We start from the raw sequence: 26,250 nt of genomic DNA on the forward strand, positions 1-26,250 counted from the left end.
TTCCCCACCCCTGCCCCAGAAGGGGTAGACGGAATAATGCAGTCTGCGCTCTCTCTATTATTCAAATATCCCTGGTAGCTGTTGGCATGCCTTTCATTTTTCAGGTTTAAAGTCAACTGCTTTCACCTCCAGCTTCATCCTTTTTTTTTTTAAGCTGCTTGTTTGTCTTTTGTTTTCTTAAAGCTCTATTCTTACGCAACAGTGGTTAAAAAATATTTGCAAACACTCATTTTCTAACGCATGTTTCTGTTTCGAAGGGCAATGTAGGCAGTGCAGGGTCAAGACCGCTTGCCGTCCCTGAGTTTTGTTGTGAAATTCAAAAGGCTTCATTGCCGTGTTGGGGGGCAAAGCTCACTGCGAGTCCCAGGCTCAGTCCCGGGCTCGTCTGCTCTCAAACTCACTTACAAAGAGGGAGTTGGCCTCAGGGGCCTCTGTGAGCGCCCCGGCTCTGATTTCCCTAACGTCAGAATTCAACTTCTGGGGTTAGAAGTGTCTCAGCCTTCCAGGACCTCCAGTCACAAATGTCCTGGGGCGGGCGGGGGGGCGAGGCAGCCAGCCGATCCTTAAGTGCTTCTCGCCCTGCTTTTGGATTTGCTTCAGGGTGGACCCCCCTTTAGGGATCCCAGAGCCTGGGTAGCAGCACCTGGGGGTCAGAGCCTAGACCCCGACGCTCTGGCTGGGATACATTTTGGGTGACCTGGAGACGACGTGGGCGGGGGCCGGGTGCTCCCGGGGCTCGCGTTCTCCGGTGCTGCTGCCGTGCCTGAGCACGTACAACCCGGGCCACTAGCTCTCCGGCCAGCCTCGTCTTCCGAGGCCTCCCCCAACCTGGGCCTCTGTGGACCAGTCTGGCTAGTTCGCCATTCCCCTCTCCCCGTCTTCTGGGCTGACCCCCTATGCCTCCTCCCCCCTATCAAAGCCAGAGTTCCAGCTTCCAAGTTTTGGAGCTCTCGTGCTCCAGCCCAGACCCCATAGAGAAGCAGGCAGCCCCGCAGATCTTGTAGTGAGGGGCCCTTTGCCCAGAATGGGCAGAGGGATCCAGGGTCCAGCAAACCAGGGCCAGACACAGCAGTGGACGGAGCCCAGATAAGGGGGAGTGCAGGGGGCGAGGGGAGGGGGTCCCCGCTGCACCCAGACCGCTGGTCAGGTCTTGAAAGGGATATTTGGGTAATAGGGCCTTACTGACATCTGGTACTAAAACACCTAATTGGCTTGGCTTTTCTAGTGTGTCTGCTTTCTCCCCCAGCAGCTTGACCATACCTTCACCCTTGACCCCTACCCATGATGCTTTGAATGTCTGTTTTGGTCTCTTGCATTTGCTCTCACGCTGCACTCTGGACGCAAAGCGAAGGCTGGGAGTAGGGCAGACGGCGCAGCGGGTCACTGAGCTTGGGTCCGAGCCTGGCTCGTTGCTCCGTAGGTAGGCGAAACCCTTTTCTTTGTGTCCCCTCTGCTCCCCCCCCCTCGGGGTTTGCCCCCACCGGCTATGGCAGCAGCGGATCGCTTTGGCATTTACGGATCGGGTTTTGAAAAACCAAACCGAGTGACAACAGCCAACCCCACGTACCGAGCCAAGAGTTTTTTCTATGAAAAAAAGTTTTTCTGCATTTCCGCGGGTTTCTTTGTTGGGACTTTTTCTCCCCCTGCCCTTGGCAAACTCTGTCGCCTCAGGTGTGGACACCTCCAGAAAGGCTTTCCTGGTCCTGAGACCCCCTCCGCTGCCCCTACCCCTCGGACCCTGGCCTGAGCAGACCAGCCGCCGTCGGAGGCGGCCCTGGTGGGCTGTCAGGCTCTCGGGAGCAGGGGGCGGGGAGGGCCTCAGGAGACCACGATTACCCTCATCAGCATTTCGTGGAAAGCACACCTTTTTTCGGCCCTCTGCTTTCCAACCGTTCTTCCATCTCAGGGTGCTGGGTTGGGTTGGGGGCCGCTGCTGGCTTTCTGGGGTCCGATGTGGACATTCCAGACCTCCAGAAACCCAGAGCCAGCCCAACCCCGCCGGCAGAGAATGCTGGGCAGGAGAGAGTTCTGGAGGCTCCACACCTGAGCAGCCCCGGGAAGGCCACCTCTAGAAGGGAAAGCTGGCCCCGTGTCCAACCCCGTGCCCCGCCCCAGCCAGCCCCCCGCCCACCCCCTGCTCAGCTCGGCCAGCCCCCGGGAGGCCTGCCTGAGGTGGGGGACCCGGGCGCTGCCTGCAGTCTGCCTACACTTAGCCTGCTTTGCCGCTGTGGCCCACTGGGCGGAGACAGAGCCATGTGACGTCCGCAATGTGAATGGATCGCAAGTGTGCACTGCCTGCCTGCCACCTGCCCGCCCCGCTGGCCTCCATCCCGCTGCATCCATCGCTCTGGGAGCCGGGTCTCCGTCTTCTCACTCCTCTTAACAGACCTTCTCTCTCTCTGCCTCCTTCCTCTCTCGACTCCCTTCGGGCATTCCTTGGGCTCTTGTCTGCTTCCCTCACTGAGGGCTCCCTCGGATGAATGGGCAGACCGAACCCTGTCCTCACGGGCACTGCTGGGGCCGCCGCTCTCGGCCGCTAGCTGCACTCCAGCAGCCAGGCGTCTTGGGGCGTAGGCAGGAGAATGTGGAGTTGGCCACCGTCCAGGGCCTGTCCACCTCTGGGCCCAGACTCCCTGCCCCCAGACGACACGGAGAGACGACGGCTCATTTTCCTCCAGCCTCTTGTTGGAGAGTTGTTTCCAGCCCGGCCTGGCCCAGCCCTGGGCCAGCGGCCCCAGAGCCACCTTCACACTCCCAGCGCCCTGGGCAGACAGGCCCCCCCTGGCAGGTGTCCCTCGGCGGCTCCTTGACAGAGGTACTGGGCGCCCCCCCCCACCCGCCGCCCTTGTGGGGTTAGCTGGGCTGTGTCCCTGGAAAGGCAGGAAGCAAGCCTGTACCTCCAGAAGGTCTCTCTTTTTGGTGAGGGCTTAGTTCACATGCAGGGAGTGTCATCCTCCCTGCTGTGGCCGCCGGGCCCACAGCTTGCCCCTCCTTTGTCCCGATGGCCCAAGCTGGGCTCAGGGCTGCAGGTCCTCGGGCCGTAGGGCCAGTTTCTGGGGAGAAGCTTGTCTCTCTTCAACCGGGGAGACAGGCTGGGGCTTCCTTAGTGTCTTTCCACTAGACTGTGGGTGATGAGCCAGCCCGCCCCGGGTTCAAATCCTGCTCTGCTGCCTGAGCCCCTGACCGTGCCGAGCCTCGGCCTGCTGGAGCCGAGTGGACCCGCCCCCTGCCCCCTTCCTGCTCCCGGGGGTCGTGTAGCCCGCTTGTGGCTCCCTGGGTTGCGATGAGATGAGATTTTCACAGATAAGAAACTAGCGGCTCAGAGAGGGCCGGGGATTTGCCCCAGGCTTCCCAGTGCGGGCGTGTTGCTGGGAGTCAACTTTGGACCCCAGAGCCTGCTCAGGGTTTCCACCATGGGAGCCCCCCACCCCCCAAGAAGAGACCAAACTCCACCTTCTCCTGCTGCCAGCAGCCAGGCCTCCCACTGGTGAAGCTGCCCCCAGGCGCCTGTGTCCGAGCCTCAGCCCGAGCCCCCAGGGCCCGCCCTCCCCTCTCTGCCCCGCCCTCCCCTCTCTGCCCCGCCTTCCCCTCTTTCCTCCTCTCCCCTCCTGCCCCCTTTCCCAGCCTTCACGTTGTGCGTCGGGGCGTGTGTGTGCGCGTGCGTGCGCGTGAGACCGTGGAGAGCGCTGTCTCCAGTCCTTGTCCGTGTGTCCGTCCCCCTCCCTGCAGCACAGGTGCATGTTGGTGCTCCCCTTGCAGAAACACTCTCGACTCCCAAAGCCGCTGCCCACCTCTGGGCTGTCCAGGATGCCCAGGTCTTGGGCTCGCTTTGATGGGGGGCACTGGGCCACTGGGGGGACTTGTGGGCTGGCGAGGAGTGAGGAGCTGGGCTGGAGCCAGGGCCCCTCGCTGGCGCTCCAGCTGAGATGGGGCAGTGGGGGGAGGCGCAGGCTCGGGCCAGGGCTCTGACTCGCTCCCTGTTTTCTGCACGCCAGATGAGAGCTCCGAGGACGAGGACGAAGACGAGGAGGACGGGCTGGACGAGGAGGAGGTCGAGGCCACCGGAGGCTGTAGGCTGGGGGCCCGGGAGCGGGCGCTGTCGCCAGGCCTGGAGGAGAGCGGGCTGGGCCTGCTGGCCCGCTTTGCAGCCAGCGCCCTCCCCAGCCCCACCGTGGGCCCGTCCCTGTCAGTGGTGCAGCTGGAGGCCAAGCAGAAGGCCCGCAAGAAGGAGGAGCGGCAGAGCCTGATGGGTAAGTACCAGCAGGTGGGCTGCAGGGAGTCGGGTGTCGCTGCCCCATGCTACAGATGAGGCGTCCGAGGCTCAGATAAGCTGGGAGCCCTGCCTCCTGGGCCAGCCGTGTCCTTAGCAGAGGGCACTGGGTGTGGCGGCTGTGGCCTGCCACTCCCTGTGAGGAGTCTCCAAAACCGTGCAGTGACCTTCACTGTTGATGCTGCCAACGAACAGCACCTGATCCCTCCACCTCAGGTGCCCGACATCAGGCAGCTCAAGGAAGCAGAGGCCTCGGATCTGCGGCCCGCGGGGCTGTGGGAGCCCACGGGAGGCCCCGATCCAGCCTGGGGGGTCAGGGAGGCCGCTCCAGGTTGGCGACGCTCTGGTTGAGGCACGACAGAGAAGTGCGAGGTGGCTAAGCGTACGTAGAAGAAATCAAGGTGCAGGTGGAAGGAACAGACCATGCAGCCTTTTGGAAGAAGGGGAAGCTCTTTACACTTGGGGCAGTAGAGGGGTTTCATTCAGTGAGATGCACTGGCCCAGACAGGGCAGGACTCATGGGGCCTGGGGTCACAGCCTGGAGGAGGTCATCAGTGTGCGTGTGTGTGTGTGGGGGGGGCAGGTGTTGGGTCGCTGTGAGCCAGGCCTACCTTCCCACTGCCTGGATGGGCAGACAGGCAGCCGGCACTACCACTCGGGCAGGAGGCTCAGCCTGGTCCCGGCCCCACTTGCTCTTTCTGCATCTCCAACCATATCCTTGTCTTCTTGGGATAGACAGACGTCTTGGGACCCTCTCCTGGGCCCCCTCCCTTTCTCACGGGGCCAACTCTCCCAACATGGACCCAGCCCACCTTCACCTGGGGATGGTGTTTGCGACTGAGGTGGTCCTACATGTGTTCAGGCTGTGAGCTCACCTGGCCTCAGTAGGGGCAGCTCCTTGGCCGGGCTGCTCCGGCCTCCTTGCCCTTTTCTGGGCCTTAGCAGTATACGTGAGGCCCTCCTGGCAGGGGCCGGGGCCAGGAAAATGGGCCCTGGGTGCTACCCTACTGCCCCCCAGGCCTCCCCCAGCTGCCCTGGCTTCACGCACTCCACAGGCTTCAGGACCAAAGCCCATTCCCAGTGGCCTGCACCACCTCCCGAGACCCCATCTCTGGGGTGATGTCACTGTCTCCCCGGAGTCCACACCAGGCTCCAGGCCCTGCCCTGCCTCCCTCCTCTCCCTTCTCTCTCTCTTAGCCCCATGTTCTGCAGTTGTCCCCTGGGGGCTTCGGGCCTGGCTCCATCCAGGCCTACCCCTCTTGGGTGTTCTTTGCACAGAAGCAGCTGCAGGGCTTTTCCTCAGAGCTCACACTTGACCAGGCCACTTCTCTGTGTAGGGCCTCTGACTGGCTGCATTGCCCTCTGGACAGATAGCACCTATGTGACCCTCCACCCTCAGACTGGCTGCTCAGACAGCATCATCCTGTCCACAGCCTCCACCCCACCCCTGTTTGCACCAGGCATCCCAGAGCCCTCAGGCCTCTGCACTTGCCCCAAACATCCGTTTCATCTAAATTGTCAAACGTATTGGCAGAGAGTTCACAATTTCCCCTTTTAATGCTTTCAGTGTCCTAAGGGTCTGTGGTGATGTTGCCTTTTTCATTGCTGTTACAGATAATCTGTTTCTCTTCTTTATTTCTTGATCAGTGTGGCTAGAAGTTATTGATTTCAGCTCTTTGTTATTTCCTTCCTTCCTTCCTTCCTTTTTCTTTGGGTATAATTTACAACCACTTCCCATTTCTTCTATTTATTTATTTATTTTTAAAATTTAAAATTTATTTTTGGCTGTGTTGGGTCTTCATTGCTGCACTCGGGCTTTCTCTATTCGCGGTGAGCGGGGGTAACTCTTTGTTGCGGTGCATGGGCTTCTCATTGCGGTGGCTTCTTGTTGCGGAGCTCGGGCTCTAGGCGTGCGTGCTTCAGTAGTTGCATCATGCAGGCTCAGTACTTGCGGCACACAGGCCCTACAGCGTGCGGGCTTCAGTAATTGCAGCATGTGTGCTCAGTAGTTGCCGCGCACAGGCTCTCGGGCGCGTGGGCTTCAGTAGTTGTGGTGCACGGGCTTAGTTGCCCCGTGGCATGTGGGATCTTCCTGGCCCAGGGATCAAACCCGTGTCTCCTGCATTGGCAGGTGGATTCTTAACCACTGTGCCACCAGGGAAGTCCCTGTTTCACTTTCTTGATAGTGTTGTTTAAAACAAAAAATTTTAATTTTGATGAAATCCAATTTATCTGTTTCTTCTGATGTCACTTGTACTTCTGGTGTTATGTCAGAAAGTATTGCCTGATTCAGGGTCACAAAAATTTAGTCCTGTTTTCTCCTAAGAGTTTTATAGGTTGAGAGTTACATTTAGGTCTGTGATCCATCCTGAGTTATTTTTGTGTGCGAGTGATGTAGGGGTTTTTTGCATGTGGAGATCCATTTGCCTCAGTATCGTGTGTTGAAAAGTCTGTTCTTTCCTCATCAAATGCTCCTGGCGCCCCTGTCAAAAAGCAGTTGAACAGTTGAAAATAAATATGAAGGATTATTTCTGGATATTCAGTTCTATTCCATTGATCTGTATGTCCTTATGTCAGTACCACATTATCTTGATTACTGTGGGAGTTTTTGTAGGAAGCTTTGAAACTGGGAAGTATGAGTCCTCCATCTTTGTTGTTCTTTTTCAAGATTGGTGCTTCAGAGTCCCTTGCATTTCCATATGGATTTTAGGATCAGTTTATCCATTTCTGCAAAAAAGCCATCTGGGATTCTGATAAGAATTGTATTGAATCAGTAGATAATACTAGGGAGTATTGACTCCTCAACGATGTAAGTTTTTCAGTCCGTGAACATGGAATGTCTTTCCATTTATTTGGGTCTTTAATTTCCTTCAGCAATGTTTTGTAGTTTTCATCGTATGAGTCTTGCATTTCTCTTGTTAAATGTATTTCTAAGTAATTATTATTTTTGATGCTATTTAAATGGAATTCTTTTCATTTTTGGAGTATTCGTTGCTAATGTATAGAAGTATAATTGATTTTTGTAAATTAATCTTGTGTCTTGCAACTTTGCTAACCTCATTTATTCTAAAAGCTTTTTAGTAGATTCCTTAGGATTTTCTGTATACAACAGGGGTCCCCAACCCTCAGGCCGTGGACCGGTACTGGTCTGCAACCTGTTAGGAACTGGGCCGCACAGCAGGAGGTGAGCGGCGGGCGAGTGAGTGAGTAAGCTTCATCTGCCGCTCCCCATCTCTCCCCATGGCTCGCATTACCGGCTGAATCATCCCCCCTCCAATCCGTGGAAGAATTGTCTTCCATGAAACCAGTCCCTGGTGCCAAAAAGGTTGGGGACCGCTGATATACAAGATCATGTCACCTACAGATAGAGATAGTTTTGTCTTCCTTTCCAGTGGGTATTCCTTTTATTTGTCTTGCCTAATTGCTCTGGCTAGAATCTCCCATGCAATATTGAATAGAAGTGGTGAGAATAGGTATCTTTGTCGTTTGGTTTTTTTTCCTGCCCTCTAGATCTTAGGGAGAAAGCACTCATTCTTTTACCATTAAGTATGATGTTAGTGGTGGGTTTTTTCATAGATGTCCTTCGTCAGGTTGAGGAAGTTTCCTTCTGTTTCTCATTTGTTGAGTGATTTTATCATGAAAGGGTGTTACATTTTGTCAGTTACTTTTTCTGTGTCTGTTGTTGTGTTCATGTGGTTTTTATCCTTTATCCTATTAATATGGTGTATTACATTTATTTTTAAAGAATGATTTAAAGATTTTTTAAAGAATGTCAAACCAACCTTGCATTCCTGGAATATATCCCACTTGGTCATGGTGTATAATCTTTTTTATATGTTTCTGGATTATGTTCACATTTGTTTACGTCTTCTGATGGATTGACTATTTCATCATTTTAAAATGTCCTTCTTGGGCTTCCCTGGTGGCGCAGTGGTTGGGGGTCCGCCTGCTGATGCAGGGGGCGTGGGTTCATGCCCCGGTCTGGGAAGGTCCTGCGTGCCGCGGAGCGGCTGGGGCCGTGAGCTGTGGCCGCTGAGCCTGCGCTGTCCGTCCGGAGCCTGTGCTCCGTGACGGGAGGGGCCACAACAGTGAGAGGCCCATGTACGCAAAAAAAAAAAAAAAAAAAAAAAAAGTCCTTCCTTGTCTCTAGATTTTTATCTTAAAATCTGTTTTGTCGGATAAAAGTACAGACATACCTCAGAGATAATTGTGGGTTTAGACCAACACAATAAAGCCACAATAAAGTGAGTCACACAAATGTTTTAGTTTCCCAGTACGTATCAAAGTATACTATAGTCTTAAGGGTGCAGTAGCATTATGTTTTTAAAAAAAGGTACATGCCTTAATTAAAAAACACTTTATTGCTAAAAATTGGTAACCATCATCTGAGCCTTCATTGAGTCTTAGTAGTGACACCAAAGGTAACTGATGACAGATATAACATAACAAATATAATAATATAATAGTAATAATGAAAAACTTAGAAATATTGTGAGAATTACCAAAATGTGACACGGAGATATGGAGTAAACACTGTTGGCAAAATGGCGCTGATAGACTTGCCCAATGCAGAGTTGCCACAAATCTTGAATTTGTAAAAAGATGCATATCCGCAAAGTGCAATAAAGTGAGGTATGTCTGTATAGCCACCACAGCTCTTCCTTGGTTTCTGTTCACATCGTATGTCTTTTTTTATCCCTTGACTTTGCATCTGTGTCTTTACTCTTGTCTTCATTATTTTTTGTCTATTTTTTTTGGTCTTTTTTTTGTTCCTTTGTTCCTTTTACTGCCTGTTTTTTTGGGGGAGGAGGCATTTGCACAGGACGCTGGTTGGGAGTCAAGAACGCAGGTTCTACTCCCTGCTCCGTCCTGTCCCGCAGCGAGGCCACGGCAGATCCTTCCCTCTCTCTGGGCCTCATGCTTGTCGCCACCACAGGACCCTGACAGAGCCCGCTTCCTCTGTGCCAGGCACCATTCGTGCTGCCCCGTGGGTCTCATAAATATTTATCTTCTGACGCGATCTTACCCTTGAGGCTGCACCCTCCCCTCTTTCAAGCGAGTGTCCACTCCTGGTCACTGCTCTGTGCACTGTCCTGTACTGGCTCCCTCTGCAGGTACCTGCAGTATTCTGTGTACGTCTAGGTTTTCTGCTGTCATCAGGTGGGGTCTCATTCTGTCATACCCAAAAGCAGGACTGGCAAAGCCAGTGGTGTTTTGTGGCCTGCACACTAATTAGCCATGAAAGCCCCCAGCTGCCTCCCCCGGCAGCTCTGTTAACAAAAGATTAATTAACAGGATCATTAAGCTTTGCAAGTGCGCCTCCTCCCAGCCCCACCCTTGATACTGCGGCTGCACCTGTTGGGGTGATGGGCTGGGCGTCCCTCAGGAGCCTTTGTGGCCAGGCTGCTGGCTGCTCAAGGCTCCGCAGGCCTGGGGTGCAGGCCTGGGGTCCAGCCCTGGCTTACCAGCTCATTGGTCTGGGACCCAGGGCAAGTCCTTTGCTGGGGTGGTCAGCCCAGGGCTGTCATGGACATCTCATCTCCGGGGTCTGCCTGGAGGAGGCAGGCCCCCCTCATTCTCCCCATGGGGAGAAGCACCATTAACTCTCCGTTTAGATTCTTTCCCTGGCCACCAGCTCTGGGCCAGGCTCTGAGCTGTCCAGTGTTGTGGGCTCCAGGAGAACTCGGGGATCTATTGCTGGGGGCAGAGCAGGACGAGATAGACAAACACAGACGGGACCTCTGCAGTGTGCTGTGTGCCTGTGGTGATGGAGGGATGGCCAGAGGATTCCCCAGGACGCAGAGTGGGTCTTCTCAGAAAGGAGGCTGCAGCTGTCCAGGTAGAGGTCAGGGGAGAGATGGTACTCTGGGCAGAGGGCCAGCAGGAGCGAAGACCTGGGGGTTTAAAAGGACAGAGGACAGCAGATCCTGGTGAGAGGTTGTGCATTCAAGGAGCCCAGGAGCTGGGCCCTAGGCTCAGGGCTGCCCTGCAGCAGAGGGATGTGGGCCCCCCGGCTGTGGGAAGGGGCAGCTTCGGGGGTGAGGGGAGGGGCTGGGCCCCAGGGCTGTGTGGGTTCTGGGGAAGCCTGTCCTCTAGAAAGGGGAGTGTGTGCCAAGGACCTCCCAGCTCTGAGAAGTGGCACCAGGAAGCAGAGCGGAGGGCCCTCTGGGCTCGGGGATTTTGTGCAGGCTTTCCCACCTTCCTGCCTTAGAGCTGCTGCCCCTACAGGTGTGGGTCCTCCCCGGCTCACCTGCCCTGGCTTCCGGGACTCCTGTGGAGGCACAGGAGGGGCGGGGAAGCTCACACGTGCCCAGGCAGGAATCTTCACGTGCCCAGACGATGCTCTTGGGGTGAGGGGTCCGGAGCAGAGTCTGGGCAGCCGGCGGGGTTTGGGACGGGAGGGGCCAGCAGGGTCTGCCGCTCACAAGCATGCGGCCGGAAGCCCTCCTCCTCTGGGCCTCAGGTTCCTTCCCCGAGACGGGTTGAAGCCTCCCACGGTGACGCCATCCCCTGCAGGAGGGCTGGGCTGTGGCCTTTCTCCTGGTGGCCAGAGAGGCTGGGTGGGTGTGTGGGAAGTGGGGGCCCGGGAGCCCCTGTCTACAGCCCCTCCCTCACCCACGTGCAGGTACGGAGTTCGAGTACACCGACTCAGAGAGTGAGGTCAAGGTGCGGAAGCGGTCGCCTGCCGGGCTGCTGCGGCCCAAGAAGGGGCTGGGGGAGCCAGGTCCTGCCCTGGCTGCGCCCGGCACCCGGGGCCCCGGCAGCCCTGACAAGGCCAAGCTGGCGGCCGAGAAGGGGCGCAAGGCCCGCAAGCCGCGGGGCCCCAAGGAGCCTGGCCTGGAGGTGGGGCCCGAGGCCAGCGACGACGACCTGTGGACGCGGCGGCGCAGCGAGCGCATCTTCTTGCATGACGCGTCGGCCGTGCCCGCGCCCAGCAGCGTTGCGCCTGCTGCCACCAAGCCTGGCCGCTGCGGCAAGGCTGGCCCGCCCAGCCCACGCAAGGACGCCGGCCGCGCGAAGGACAGGAAGGACCCCAGGAAGGTAGGGTGCGGCGCGGGGCGGGGGCCCTTGGACCTCCTGTCTCGGAGTAGAGTTCTCAGACCTGGGCGAGGCACAGAGACCCCAAAGGGCGGTGGTGACCCTGAAACGCAGTCACCCACCTACCGACGACCTCTGTGATGGACACTCCTCTGGGTGCCCCTTGATGAACGTCTTTGATAAGGACACCTGCAGCCGGGCTAGCAAGTGTTGTCGTGTGAACTGATGAGCTCAGATGATATTTCAAGGTCTCTGCCATAACTGTCATGCGCTACATGACAGTAATTGCTGTTGGTGACAAAGTCTTAGCTCTCACACCCAAAGGAAAACCTCATTTCTTGAGAGGTTAGGGAAAATAGAGATGGGATTTCTTTTTCCCCATCCAAGGTTCAGAGGTCCCTGAATTCTCTCCACAGACACCGCAGGTTGAGAACACCTGCTTTTCAAGAACTCAGTGATGATTAGACCTGTTACCCTTCTTTTTTTTTTAGACCTGTTACCCTTCTTGCACTGGCTGCTAGGAAGCTCACGGCCAGTAGTTCGCTCTTTAGGTGGTCGCATTCAGACCTAATGGCCAGCTCGCGACAGTGGTCTCTGACTCAGGCCTCTCTACTCCATGTCCCTGATGGAAGGCAAACCCTCAAATAGCAGTGTCATTCTAGACAAAGCCACAAAAAGGGACCAGACTCCGCATCAATTTCCTGATAATGGGTGGTAGTGAGGAAGGGGCTGCATTTCAGTGTCATCCACAGGGATCTCTTTTTCTTGTTTTCTCACGGCTGAAGCCATCTCAGGTTTTTCTGATCCTTGGAGAGAAGGCGCTCCAATAATACATAACGATGATGATTGTACAGGGTGGCCCATGGTAGGGGCCAGGCGTGCTCTAACCAGTTTGTATACTTAATGTGTTGGTAAAGGGAAACGCGTTGCCTCTGCTCACAGCACATCTGACACTAACTCCCTGGGGTTGGTGCAGACCCCACAGTGAAGGGCTCAGTCCCACAGGACTGCCCCCACCCCATCCCCACTCCAGATGCCAGTCGCAAGTCCTAGGTTGTCACCTGTGCTTTTTGACCAACCAGCTATAGATCAAGGATTTTCATGACCCCTCTCCTCCGGTCGATAATTCACCAGAATGACAGAACTCCGGAAAACACTTTACTTACTGTTACGGTTTACTGTAAAGGATGCAACTCAGGAACAGCCAGATGGAGGAGAGGCACAGAGCAAGGTGGGTGGGAACGGGTGCAGAGCTCCCATGTCCTCTCCGGGCACACCGCCCTCCTCGGCGTGTTCACCAACCTTGAGCTCTCTGAACCCCGTCGTTGAGGGGTTTTTATGGAGGCTTCATCACAGAGGCATGATCGATTAGTAACTCAACCTCCAGCCCCTCTCCCCTCCCTGGAGGATGTGGGTGGGGCTGAAAGTTTCAAGCTTTTGGTTGTAGCTGGTCTTTCTGGTGACCGGGCCCCATCCTGAAGCCATGTAGGGACTCACCAAGAGTCACCTTATTAGAACAAAAGGCGCTCGCTCCTATGACCCAGGAAATCCAAAGGGTTTTAGGAGCTCTGTGTCAGGAACAGGGGCAGGGACCAAATATGTATTTCTTTTGACGTCACAGATGACTACTTACAAAGCCGCATGAGGTAGGTTGCTTACTCATATTAACTGCACGTTACAGGTGGCCCTGGAACCTGCCTAGTTAGCCCAGCAGCTAATGATTATCAGAGCTGAGCTTTCAACACTGGGGTCTAGCGCCAGAGCCGGGGCCTTAACCACAGGGCAAACCGGCCTCTCTGGGCCTTTCCCAGGAGGGCACCTTCTGTTGGGGAGAGAGGGACCAGGGGCTCGCGCACCTGATCTCAGCCTTCTGATGACACAGTCAGACACTGGGATGGAACCGATTCATGGTCAGCCAGAGGAGAAGTCACACACCAAGGAAATCACTCCAGGAACAACCAGTGTCCATAGTTCTGTGAGATACACTTTTGTATCCTGCTTTTTTTGTTGTTGTTGTTTTGTTTTTGCCGTACGTTGCGGAGCACAGGCTCCGGACGCGCAGGCTCAGCGGCCATGGCTCACGGGCCCAGCCGCTCCGCGGCACGTGGGATCCTCCCGGACCGGGGCACGAACCCGTGTCCCCTGCATCGGCAGGCGGACTCTCAACCACTGCACCACCAGGGAAGCCTCTGTATCCTGTTTTTCACACTTGGCGTTAGATCTTGTGCATTCCCATGTGGCATGACCGTTTATTTTACTTTTTTTTAAATCACTGTCTCCAGATGGCTGAATGACATTCCACCATCTTGCTGTCCTGTGGTTTTCAACGTCTCCTGCCATCAACCATGCTAGCCATTGGTGATCTGGTTGATGATGGTCTTTTGCCATTGTAATTACCACAGCAATGAACATCTCTGTTCTGTGTACAGAACTTGTCAGTTTTGGAGTTTTTTTATTAAAAAAAAAAAAAATCTTCCCAGAAATGGGCTTTCTGGTCAGTGGGAAAGAAAAGGTTATCAGTTTTATCTGATTGTAACAGTAATTTGCATGATAAGGAAAAGGAAGAAAATTAAATTCCATACGGAGATAACTTTTTTTTTTTTTTGTCTGTCAGTGTCTCTTGCCCCACTATGTACAGCTGCAAAGATGTGCCCCATAAGACAAGCTGTCTGTTTAATAACAGAAGTCAGGGCAAGAGGAGACATAACCACATGACAAACAGTCCTTCAACCCCCAAGATGCAGTCTGATTTCAGAAATGTGCACAGGATCAAAACATGCACCAGAAACAAGAAAATATAATGTGTGTGTGTATATATAAAAAATACATATTTCTCCCCCCAAATAGAGATTAAAATGAATACCTCTTATCGCTCTAACATTTCCCACTTTTTTCCTTTTAATGCTCTTGGGTTTGGATTTCACCCGTCTGATGTGGAAGCTGTGACTTCTGCTGTTGTCTTGGTAACATTCGCCCAGTCTTCCTTTTTTCGGTGTTTTAATTTTCCATCTCCCCTGGCCCCATGACTTGGTCGTTGGTCGTTAGGCATGTCGCTTTTAAAAAGGCATGAAGTGACCCCTGCCCCCACCGCCCGTCACCTTTGTAGCCTGAACCTGCTTCTTATACAGAGTATCATCACTTCCATTTCCTGTGCTGTCACCTCTTCCTCAGAACAGGACCCTCAGCCGCTGTGATAAAAGCTTGTAACTGTATCTACGGACGCACCAGGTTGCTGGATATCTAGGTTGTTTCCACTCTTTTGCTCTGATAAGTGGAGCCGTGCACAGTCCCCGTACGCTGGCCCAGTTTCCACTCCCCCAGCGCGGGGGGCGTCCCTGAGCCACCCTGGGGGCTTTGAGTTGGTGGGGATGTGGCACCCCACACTTCTGGGGCAAGAGGAAAGTAACGCAGGCCTCCGGAAGCAGTCGGGCAGTGGGTGTACGGTTCTAAGTGCTCCTTCCAGGAATATACCTGTAGAACTAATTGGTAGTGTCGTTTTTCTTGGCACCATCCAGCAGAGGAAAAAACAGGTGGGTGGTCGGATGAATCTCGGGTCCCCCCATCAAGGCACCTTGGGCAGCTGTTAGAATAAAACTTGACGCCACCACCTCTGTGTCTGCCAGACATACTAGGGGGAAAACGTTGCAAAGCAGAATTTTTGGTAAATTCCCATCTGTGTTTAAAAAAGAAAGTACTGTGTATACACAGATGTGTCTGCATAGCCCACATGTTTACACGGTTATGTGTGCTTGCGGAAAGCTCTGGAAGGACACACCATGCTGTTATTAGTCCCTCTAGTTACCTCTGTGGTTGGTGGGATCGTTGGAGAGGAACTCACGTATATACACTTCGGTGGTGTCTTTTTTTTTTTTTTTTTTTTTTTTACAACAAGTAATATACAGTAGTAATAAAGCAAGATTGAAACCAGAAATACTTGCCAGGAGAGGGAGGGTGTTTTGTCCTCTCTCTGGACAGTGAGCGGCGGGGCCTGGGCCCTCTCTGCCCTCTGACGGCCACCCTGTCGCTTCATCCCCAGAAGAAGAAGGGGAAGGAGGCCGCATCGGGAGCCTCGCTGCCCCCTCCCCGTGTTCCTGCCCCGCCCCCCGAGGCCCGGGCCCCTCACACCAGCTCTCCGGCCGCTGCCAAGAGGAACAAGGCCAAAGCCAAAGGGAAGGAGGTGAAGAAGGAGGTGAGGTTTCCCATGGGGCCCCAGGCTTGGGTGAATTGCGTTGCTTGGTTGACAGACGGAGGCGTCCCTGGGTGTGCCCCACCCCCATGCCCCCAGATCCCTCGTGTGGCTGGAGGCGCTGCCTCAGCCCATTTCATCCTCCCTCTGGCCTGGGGGGTGAGCCCAGCTGGGACCCCAGTCCCCCATGTGGCAGACTCCACCGAGGCCTGGCTGTGACCCCGGGATTCCAGGGAGGGTCCTAGCCGGGCAGGACTGGGATGCCGTGTCCTAAGCCGCTGGTCTTTCTTGCTCTGTCCCCAGAACCGGGGGAAGGGGGGAGCCGTGAGCAAGCTGATGGAGAGCATGGCTGCCGAGGAGGACTTTGAGCCCAACCAGGACTCGAGCTTCTCTGAGGATGAGCACCTGCCCCGAGGCGGGGCTGTGGAGAGGCCACTAACTCCCGGTGAGTGCCCACGATGCTGCGTTGGCTTGGGCCTGGGGGTGCAGGAGGTTCTCCTGGGGCAGTTACTAGGGCCTGAGCTAGCATTGGGAGGGGGAGGGAATGGGCAGCTGGGAGGGAGATGGGGGGGGGTTGAGTGCGTTAGGAGGGAGAGTACATGGGCTGTGTGAGCAGATGAGGGGAAGAGAAGGGGTGTGGATGGGTATTGGCAGGTGGTGGGGAGAAGCTGTCATCGAGACGGGTCTCAGAGGGGAGCAACTGGGCTTTGCTGGCTGGAGGCTGGGATGCTCGGAGGACATCCCAGGGAGGTGACATCCAGTAGGCACTTGGACCTGGGGGTCTGGAGCTTGAGGTTGAGGACATGAATTAGGTGGGGGTGGGGATGGATTGAGAGGAGGAGCAGGGCCAGCCCTGAGGAGCTTTGTCACCTGCTTGGGAGTGTGTCTGTCAGCTATTGCTGTGTAACAACCACGTGCTCAGACTCAGTGGAGAGTGGCAATAAGTTGTCAGCAGGGCAGCAGGGTGACCTTAGCTGGGCTTGCTCCCATGATAATGGGATGGCTAGGGGTCCACTGATTCAGGGACAGCTCTGCCCCACCTGGACCGCTGGGCTGGTCAGGGTGTGTTCTTCTCATGGCCGTGCTGCCAGAGGCTCGAGAGGGAGAGTGGGAACCAGTGAGGCCTCCCGAGACCTCGCTCGGTTCAGATTCAAGCACTTCTACCCTCGTCCATTGGCCAGAACAGGTTACGTGGTCACGCCCAAGGTCAAGAGGTGGGAAGTCCACTCCACCCGTGGTGAAGCCGTGGCAGGGGTGTGGGTGCAGGCGGGGACCAAGAAGTGGGCCTGTCATTCCGTCCACCCCAGCGAGCCATCTGGGTTTCTCTGTGTGGGGTAATGGCAGGGAGGGCCCAGGTTCAAAGTCCTATAGAGAAGAAGAGCAGGCCCAGGAGGCTGAACCAGCGTGGTCGGGCCTGGAGGGGGAGAACTGAGGAGAGGCTGGGGTGGGGGTCCCAGGAGGGGACGTGGCCCGGGGGGGTGATGGGATGTGGCAGCCTCGGGCGGAGGCCTGGTCCGGGTGGGCAGCGCTGACAGCCCAGCTGTGAGGGATTGTGTCCACCAGAACAGATAGCATCCAAGGTGGAGGAGGAGCTGGTGGAGGGGTCCCAGGGCTGTGGCTGAGGGGCGTGACGGGCTCTGATGACGCATCGCCTCATGCTGGGGCTCAGAGAGGGGTGGTCTTCAGATGAGGGTGGGGCAGCACCTGCGGGGTATCACCCCGGTTCCTCCCTGCCTGGGGTCTTTGCAGACGCGCTGGGAGGGGAGGGGCTGTGCACACCTGGCACGCATGCAGCGCCCCGCACGAGGCCCATCTGCTGGCACATAGCTGCGCGCACAGATGCACGTGTGCCTGCAGGCACCCTGGGCCTTCTGCTCTGAGAGGGGTGACGGGGCGACAGGTGGGCCTGGGGGGCAGGGCACAGGGGACGGGACGGAGGGTCTCAAGGCTGACCCCCCGCCCCCAACCCCGCTCCAACCCCGCCTCACCCGAGCCCACTCCCGCAGCCCCTCGCTCCTGCATCATCGACAAGGATGAGCTGAAGGATGGCCTGCGTGTGCTGATCCCCATGGATGACAAGCTGCTGTACGCGGGGCACGTGCAGACGGTGCACTCGCCGGACATGTGAGTGCGGGCGGGCGCCAGGCGGGGCAGCTCCGCTCAGAGCCTAAGAGCCTCGCCCAGTCCTGCACCCAGAGCCTTGCTGGGCCTCTGTGGGCGCGTCGCTTCGCCTCTTTGAGCTGTGGCTTCCCTGCATAGGACTGGGGGGCATGGGCGGGCCCCCAGGTGGGGCTCAGCGGGAAGGAGCAGGAGAGGGCGCGCTGGGCTCTCCTGGATCTGTGAACCCTGGTTGTGCAGACGAGGAAACGGGGGCGCAGAGGGGCTAGACCGGCCCCGAGTTTATGCCGCAGGTCAGCAGACCCTCAGGCTCCAACGGCACGTCCCCGTGGTGCGGGAGGTAGAGCTGGCGCGGGGGGTGCTGGGAGTCTGGGGCGTGGCGGTTCCCCTGGGGACCTCACGCCTCGCCGCCCTGGCCTCGCAGATACCGTGTGGTGGTGGAGGGCGAGCGCGGGAACCGGCCCCACATCTACTGTCTGGAGCAGCTGCTGCAGGAGGCGGTGAGGGAGGGAGACGGGGCTGGGGAGGCGGGCGCGGGGCTGCTCCTGCCCACCGCCCGCGCTCAGCCCTTCGCCTTCCCAGATCATTGACGTGAGGCCGGCCTCCACTCGCTTCTTGCCGCAAGGGACCAGGATCGCAGCCTACTGGAGCCAGCAGTACCGCTGCCTCTACCCGGGCACCGTGGTCCGAGGTGAGACCCTCCCCCGAGACCCTCCCTGGCACCCCTGTTTCCCGCCGTGTTGGCATGGATCCATTTGGTTCCTGAAACCCAAGTCAGGTGGCCTTAAGCACAGAGTTTTATCGGCTCGTCTGAGTGAAGACTTACAGGGCTTTAGGCGCGGTTGGACCCAGTCACTGTGCCACGGCGTCATCGGGGCTCAGGCTCCCAGTGTCCGTCAGCCATGCTCTCAGCTGTGCTATCATCACACCCCGCTCCTGGGGACTCTCTCTCACCTTCTGAACAAATCCTGTCATTGGAGAATCTCCCACTTTTCCCATCTGGGTCCTAGGATGGAGTCCCACTGAGCTGGCTTGGGTCACGTGGATTTCACGTGGGTCACAGGTCTTGGGCTCGTCCTTGCTGACGACTGAGGCAGCTTCCTGATTTTTGCCTGTGGACTGAGAAGGGAAGGCCGCTTCCCCAGGAACGTTGACGTTGTTAGCAGAATAAGAGATTGGAAGCTGGGCAGACAAAATAACAGGTAGCCCAGAAGATGTGGGTGTGTGGATGCCAGACCGACAAAGCCGGCAGGTAGTCAGACAGTGCACACTTAGCTATTGCAGAACCAGCACATCGGGGAGCCGGGGATCTGCGTGTGTTACAGCCCGAAGCCAAAACCAGAGGCCAAAGATAGTCCACCTCCTGGCCGCCTAACGTCATCCATACGTGCCCAGGAGATGGGAACGGGGATGCTGGGCAGGAAGTTCTCTCACAAGGGGAAAAGTTCATCTCTGTTCAGCTCTCCCGGGGCTCTCTGGCCTCTGAGCCTTGGGGGCTGATGGCTTGCTAGGCCTGCCTCACGGGTGTCACTCTTGGGATTTCCCCTTACCATCATTCTGAGAACTCCATTTCTCTCTCTCCTGTGCTGCATCCCGTGTCTTTCTCTTCCTTGTCCCTTTCCCTCCTTGTGGCAGAGGACCTTTCCGTAGCTTTCGGAGAAAAAGGGTCCATGGGAGGTAAATTCCTCAAGTACACGTGTGCCCAAGGTCTCCTTATCCTATCCTGTTCTTTTTTTTTTTTTTTTTTGCGGTACGCGGGCCTCTCACTGCTGTGGTCTCCTCCGCTGTGGAGCACAGGCTCCGGACGTGCAGGCTCAGCGGCCATGGCTCATGGGCCCAGCCGCTCCGCGGCATGTGGGATCTTCCCAGACCGGGGACGAACCCGCGTCCCCTGCATCGGCAGGTGGACTCTCAACCACTGCACCCAGGGAAGCCCCTATTCTGTTCTTTAGAGATAGTTGAGCTGGGTATATATTCTACATTGGAAATAATCTTCCTTCACCTTTTGAAAGTCACTGTTCCATCCAGATTCTGATGTCAGAGGCCCAAATCTTCATAGGAGACCCACTTTTCTCTCTCTGGAAACTCAGAATCTTCCCATTATTCCTAGATCGGGAATTTCATGTGGTCTCCCCCCCTCCCCCTTCTCTCTCTCTCTCTCTCTCTCTCTCTGTGTCTCTCTGTCTCTCTCTCTCCACCTCTCTCTCTCTCTCTCTCTCTCTCTCTCTCTCCCTCCTCTCCCTCTCTCCCTCTCTCCCTCTCTCCCTCTCTCTCTGTCTCTCTCCCCCCTCCCCCTCTCTCTGTCTTTCTCTCTCTGTCTCTCTCTCTCTCTCTCCACCTCTCTCTCTCCTCTCCCTCTCTCCCTCCCTCTCTCTCTCTCTCTCTCTCTCTCTGTCTCTCTCTCCCCCTCTCTGTCTTTCTCTCTCTCCACCTCTCTCTCTCTCTCTCTCTTTCTCTGTCTCTCTCTCCCCCCTCTCTCCCCCTCTCTCTTTCTCTCTCTCTCTCTCTCTCTCTCTCTCTCTCTCTCTCTGGGTGTGGGTGTGAGTGTGGGTGTGGGTGTGAGTGTGGGTGTGGGTGTGTGTTGCTGGGTATTTGGGGGAAGGGGGCTTTGATTCGGAAGCAGATTTCCTTTGTTCCTAGACATTTTTCTCATATTACTTCTTGCAGAGTTTCCTTCCCTCATTTACCCTCTTTTTCCTGGAACTCACACTCATCTGGTGGCCCTCAAGACTAGGATCTTTCTTCTCATTCTTGTCCATTTTTTAAATCTTTTTGTTCTACTTTCCGGAAGATTTCCTCACTTCTGCTCTCTGGCCCTTCTAGTCTATTGAATTTTGGATATTTCTGCTGTCGTTTATAGTATTCCTAAGAGTTCTTTCTTACTGTCTAAATATTCTTTTTTTTTTTTTTAAATTAGATCTCTTTTTGTTCTCATGGATTCCTTTTTTTCCGGGGACATATTGTTTCCATTTGAGGTTCCTTCAGCTCCCTTTCCTTCTGCCTTTCCCTTCCTCTCCCTGTGGGCTGTGTGTCTGTGCCTCTCTGTTCTGTGCTGTCCTTTGTCGGAGGCTGTTCCTTCGTCACTGGTGATCCTCAGCAAGCAGACTGGACGCTGTGTGTGGGCGGGGCCTCCTGAAGGCTGGGGGGGGATGTTTTGTTTAGGGACACCAGTACCAGCACCTGCGGCTCTTCACTCATCGATAGCCCATGGCTCCAGCCTCAGGGCTCAGTGTCCAGCACTTGGGAATGGGGCTGGGGTGACCCCAGCCCCATCCTTCGTTGATCTGCGGAGGGTCTCGGGACGAGTGGACACGGCCGCGCGCTCGGCTGGACTGGGAGCCGGTGCTCCCGGGACCACCTGGCTCTGAAGCCCACGTCCTGCCCGCTGCGCACCCGCCCTCCTGCATCCTGCTCCTGGGGCTGCTTCCCGGCTCGTCTCTGCTCCCCTTCGGCCCCCTGACTCCACCCCTCCTCCCACAGGCTTGCTGGGCCTTGAGGACGACGGGGACCTGATCACCGTGGAGTTCGATGACGGAGACACCGGCAGGATCCCCCTCTCGCACATCCGCCTCCTGCCCCCCGACTACAAGATCCAGTGTGAGTGGTGGTCCTGCCGCCCGGCGGGGGCCCACCCGTTGCAGGCTGGCTCTGGGCTCTGTCTGCTGTTTGGACCATTTGCACCCACAGCGGGTGGAAATGGCAGAAAGCGTGGGTGGGGGCTCCCAGAATGGTCTCGGGAGGGGGGAATCCCAGGCCTCCCCAGATCTGCACCCCGAGACTCGTGAGACCAGCCCCAGGCCGGGCAGTCCAGGCCAGGGGGGGGATCGGTAACTGTCATGGACGGTTCCACACTGTGTCCGTGATCGCGTTCTTGTCCAGTCCTGTGTGTCTGGAAATACCATCCCCTTTGGCCAGTACGAACCTCGGGTTTAAGAGGTGAAATGACTTATCCAGGGTCCCTCGACTGGTCAGAGGCAGAGCCGGGACTCGGACCCAGGACTGCCTGACTTCCAGGGGTCCAGTGTTTTCGTGAACCCTCCAAATGGATCATTAAAGCCACAGGGTCAGCCCCACCCTGGTCATTTATTCGAGGAGCCCCCGTCGCACGCATGTGCAGACACCCAAGCTACGTCCCTGCAGATGGGCCTCCCACCCGACTGCGCAGCCTAGGTGGGCAGGCCACGCAGTGTCGTCTGGTTCCTCCCCCCGCCTCCTCCCCATGACAGATGACACTCCTGTGGCCGGGAGAGTGGAGACCCGGGCCTGAGCCACTGTCTGTCCTGCCCCACAGGTGCTGAGCCATCCCCCGCCCTCCTGGTGCCTAGCGCCAAGCGCCGCAGCCGGAAGACCAGCAAAGACACCGGGGAGAGCAAAGACGGGGCCGCGCCAGGGTCCGAGGAGCCCGGCGCCAAGGCCCGGGGGCGCGGGCGGAAGCCCAGCACCAAAGCCAAGAGCGGTACGTTGGCCGTGCCCGGGCCGCCGGGACCTGGGGCCTGCTGCTCACACAGGGTCTCTGCACAGACACCGCTCCCCACCTGTGCGGGAACTTGGCGCTGCAGGGCTATTTGGACCCTGTGACAGATTAGGAAACTGAGGCTCAGGGAGGCGCGTTGACCTGTCAGAGGCAGAGCTGAGATCCAGCCAGCTGTGTTCCCTCCAGAGCAAAGTGCTTTGGGTTAAGATCCCAGGCTCCTGAGGGCCACTCTGGGGCCACCACGTGTGGACAACTAAGGCGCGAGAGCCGCTCGTCCCGAGGCCCCGAGAGGCTGCCGCCCCAGCCCCGCTCAGGACCCGGCAGAGCCGGGATGGGGACGGGCTCGCTGGTCACGAAGTCCTGGCCTCACTGGGCTGTTTCCTTCTCTCTTCTAGACAGAGCTGCCGTCCTGGAGGAGGGGGGCTCGACGGATGAGGTCCCCAGTACCCCGTTGGCCCTGGAGCCCATCAGCACCCCAGGTTCCAAGAAGAGTCCCCCAGAATCTGTGGACAAGCGGGCCAAGGCCCCCAAGGCTCGCCCAGCTCCCCGACAGCCCAGCCCAGCGCCGTCCGCCTTCACCAGCTGCCCGGCACCCGAGCCCTTTGGGGAGCTGCCGGCCCCCGCCGCGGCCCTGGCCCCCACCGCCCTCGTCGCCATGCCCATCACCATGCCCGCCACGCGCCCCAAGCCCAAGAAGGCCCGGGTTGCTGAGGAGTCGGCCCCCAAGGGCGCCCGGAGGCCCGGGGAAGAGGCCGAGCTGCTCGTCAAGCTGGACCGTGAGGGCGTGACGTCGCCCAAAAGCAAGAAGGCCAAAGAGGCCCTGCTTCTGCGGGAGGACGCTGGCGCGGGGGGCTGGCAGGAGCCCAAGGGCCTGCTGGGCCTGGGCAGCTACCCTCCGGGGGCCGGCGGCAGCGAGCCCAAGGCGGCCCGGCCCAAGGCGGGGGACGGCGACCTGGCCCAGGAGCCTGGGGCCGCGCTCACGTTCGAGGACTCGGGGAGCCCCAAGAGCCCGGACAAGGGCCAGGCCGAGCAGGACGGGGCCGAGGAGTCAGAGAGCGGCGGCAGCAGCAGCGGCGGCAGCAGCAGCGACAGCGGCAGCAGCAGCAGCAGTTCTGAGACGGAGGGAGAGGAGGACGGCCAGGGTGGCGGTGGCCGGAACTGCAGCGCCTCCAGCTCGAGGGCCTCCTCGTCGTCCTCGTCCTCGTCCTCCTCGTCGTCCTCTTCGTCCTCCTCGTCCTCATCGTCGTCCTCCTCGTCCTCGTCGTCCTCCTCGTCCTCTTCGTCCTCCTCCTCATCTTCGTCGTCCTCCTCGTCGTCGTCCTCTTCGTCCTCGTCCTCTTCCACCACGGACGACTCTTCCTGCAGCTCAGACGACGAGGCCGCCCCTGTACCGGCAGCCGGGCCCTCCGCCCCGCCGGCCCTCGCCAGCAAGGCGCCCAAGCAGGCGGCCAAGGCCCGCTCCTCGGCCCACTCTGCAGGCAAGAAGGCGCCGGCGCCCGCGCCCCAGGCCCCCCCGCCGCAGCCCCCGCAGCCTGTGCAGCCCAAGGCCCAGGCCGGGGCCAAGAGCCGGCCCAAGAAGAGGGAGGGCGTCCACCTCCCCACCACCAAGGAGCTGGCCAAGCGGCAGCGCCTGCCGTCGGTGGAGAACCGGCCCAAGATCGCCGCCTTCCTGCCCGCCCGGCAGCTCTGGAAGTGGTTCGGCAAGCCCACGCAGGTAGCTGGGGGCGGGGTCGTCCCCACGTGTCTTTCTCTGGCCTCCCAGCAGCCCCATGGCGGAGAGTCGGGGTGACGGGTGTGGAGTCCGTCTGACTCCCCCAGAGTCCTGCCCCTCACACAGCAGCACTGCCTCTGGTCCCCGGGACCCAGACCCACCCTCTGCGGGACCCACTTACCGCGCAGGCCTTCAGCTGCCATGCCGCAGGGTCTCAGAACCGCGCGGCCACACAGCCTGAGTTTCTTTGCTTTTGCTTCATTTTCCGCTGAAAACGAATGGCTCAAGGCTTCTGGTTGGCTAATTAGCAGTCGCAGCAGAAGGTACTTTCTTTCCCTCTCTTGGCCGGGCTGGGTCACTGCCTGCCCCTGAGCTAATCAGTGTGGCCCACAAGGCAGAACGTTCTGGTTGACTGGGTCTGAGTCATGTGGCCACCCCTGTAGTAGGTGGGTGTTTGTTCTCCAGAAGGAGTCCTCCATGCCCCCCCATGCCTTGGGCACACGCAGACATGCACGTGTACACACACAAATGCATGCATGTACACGTGCATGCACCTGCATATACACGCACACACGAGAAGCTTCTGTGTGCAGAAGGGGAACAGCCTGGAGGCCACCAGTCCATCCCATGCCCCTGGGCAGGAAGAGCCAGGCTCCTTGTCTACGGGTGCAGCCCGTCTGGTTTCCCCACAGCGTCTGCCGCCCTGGTCCACGGTCCTCCGAGGCCACGCCAGAGCCAGGCCCGGAGGAGGCACCTGGCTGGGTCTGGACCTTTTTAATGCCGGTGCCGCCAGGCAGGTTTTAGGGGCTGGGGGCTGGCAGCGATGAGCTTGCGGGGCCTCTGGCAGTGTACCGCTTAAGAAGCTTCTGGCATGTTTGCACTGTATCAGCTCCCTGGCTGCGTTAGCAAGGCCGGAGAAGTTGTAGGATGTTCTGAATCAAGACTAGCTTGGGGGTTTCTGTCTTAGCAGCAGCCTTTTAGGGCTCCCCACTGTGCCACCCAGGGTCAGTTGGATCCCCGGGGGGTTGGTGGGTGGACAACTCCACCTGCCACAGGCTGCACCCTCAAAGCCTCCTTAGAATAGGGTGGGGAACTCCCCCCTTGGTCAGGCAAGGGCTGCAGAGTGGGAAGTCGGGGAGGGTCCCCCCCGACCCCCGCAGCTCCTGCTCTCCTTCTGGTTTCCCTGCCTTTGCGGCACCGCCTTGAATCTGGGGCAGATGATCTGCTGCTCCGACCCTGCAAGGTGTGAGTTGTCGGACTTTACGTGCGTCCCCCACCCCCCGATTGCTGGCTCCAGGCTGAAAGGGCCTCTCTTAGCAGGGCCACCACTTGAGATAGCAAACTTGAATGTGTAGCTTCTTGTAGAATCTTCCCTGACGAGCCGCACTCAGACATTCCAGACCAGCCCCTCTGGAGCTCTGGTCCCAGCAGGCACTGTATCCAGGGCCGTATCAAGGAGTGATGGCTTCTGAGCCGAGGACAGGGGTGTCCTCACTGTCCTGCCCCCACGGCGATTGGCCAGTTCCTTATCTTAGCATCTCCCACGTGCCAGCGTCAGCGTTGCTCGGGGCGTTTGCTGCTGTAGGGTCAGAGCCCAGGGCCAAAGTCTAGGGTGTCCGGCTTCAGGTACAGCTGGATCCAGGGGCCTGAGGGCTGTCTTCAGACCCACTCTCGGGCTCGTGCTCCAGGCTTGAGTTTCTCCTCCCTTCCTCTGTACTGGTCTCCTTCTCCGGCAGCCCCTCTCCTGCTGGCAACAGGCAGCCCCAGCAGCTTTCAGCTGACCTGCCAGCTCAGAAGTGACAGTAGGAAGGAGGTGTTTTTTTTAGGGTTCAAGCTAAAGTTGCTGGCACGTCTTTGGCTTAGGTCCCGGGTGCACCCTTGAGCCAGTCACAATGGCCAGGAGAAGGATGGGATGTTTGGATTGGCCAGACCAAGTCCTGTGCTGGCCACAGGGGCCCAAGGGGGATCTGTGAGGAGAGTGGCCGTGGATGCCTAGAAACATACCTGCTGTCAGATGCGTTGGTTTAGAGATCTTAGCCGTCGCTGTCACCTTGAATCAGTTAGTACCATGCTTTCAGCTGAAATAATTTGAGCAGTTTACAGAACCCGTAAGAAACCTGGACATTAAAAAGTCTGTCACAGAATTCCCTGGCAGTCCAGTGGTTAGGACTCCATGCTTCCACTGCAGGGGGCGCGGGTTTGATCCCTGGTTGGGGAACTAAGATCCCACTTGCTGCGATGCGGCCAAAAAAAAAGTCTCACCAGGAATCCGGTGAATTAAAAGTAGAAAAGGGACAGCTGGATAAGGTAGGAAATTAGCCTGTGGGTTTTTCTTGTTTAGACAAAAAAAGAAAGACAAAAACGCTTTGGCGCCGCCTAGTGGCCAGTCCGAGAAGGGAAACGAGTTTTACAGGTTAGTCGAGGAGAAGGCGCGCTGGCTCCACTGGAGGGCA

General features: G+C 57.5%; 1 protein-coding gene across 11 annotated transcripts in view; it reads left to right on the forward strand.

Moving 5' to 3' along the window:
- TNRC18 (trinucleotide repeat containing 18) overlaps positions 1–26,250 on the forward strand; it is an 89,909-nt gene that overhangs the window by 60,384 nt on the left and 3,275 nt on the right. For all 11 annotated transcript variants that reach the window (XM_033426643.2, XM_012532722.3, XM_033426645.2 and 8 more), the window contains 10 exons: positions 3,996–4,250; positions 10,896–11,311; positions 15,345–15,497; positions 15,798–15,939; positions 17,501–17,618; positions 18,037–18,112; positions 18,195–18,303; positions 21,093–21,209; positions 21,904–22,068; positions 22,482–23,800. In XM_033426643.2, coding sequence (XP_033282534.2) covers positions 3,996–4,250; positions 10,896–11,311; positions 15,345–15,497; positions 15,798–15,939; positions 17,501–17,618; positions 18,037–18,112; positions 18,195–18,303; positions 21,093–21,209; positions 21,904–22,068; positions 22,482–23,800 — 2,870 coding nt within the window. The remainder of the gene's footprint in view (positions 1–3,995; positions 4,251–10,895; positions 11,312–15,344; positions 15,498–15,797; positions 15,940–17,500; positions 17,619–18,036; positions 18,113–18,194; positions 18,304–21,092; positions 21,210–21,903; positions 22,069–22,481; positions 23,801–26,250) is intronic.

This window comes from Orcinus orca, chromosome 16 (assembly GCF_937001465.1).
Source record: "Orcinus orca chromosome 16, mOrcOrc1.1, whole genome shotgun sequence".
Lineage (NCBI taxonomy): Eukaryota > Metazoa > Chordata > Mammalia > Artiodactyla > Delphinidae > Orcinus > Orcinus orca.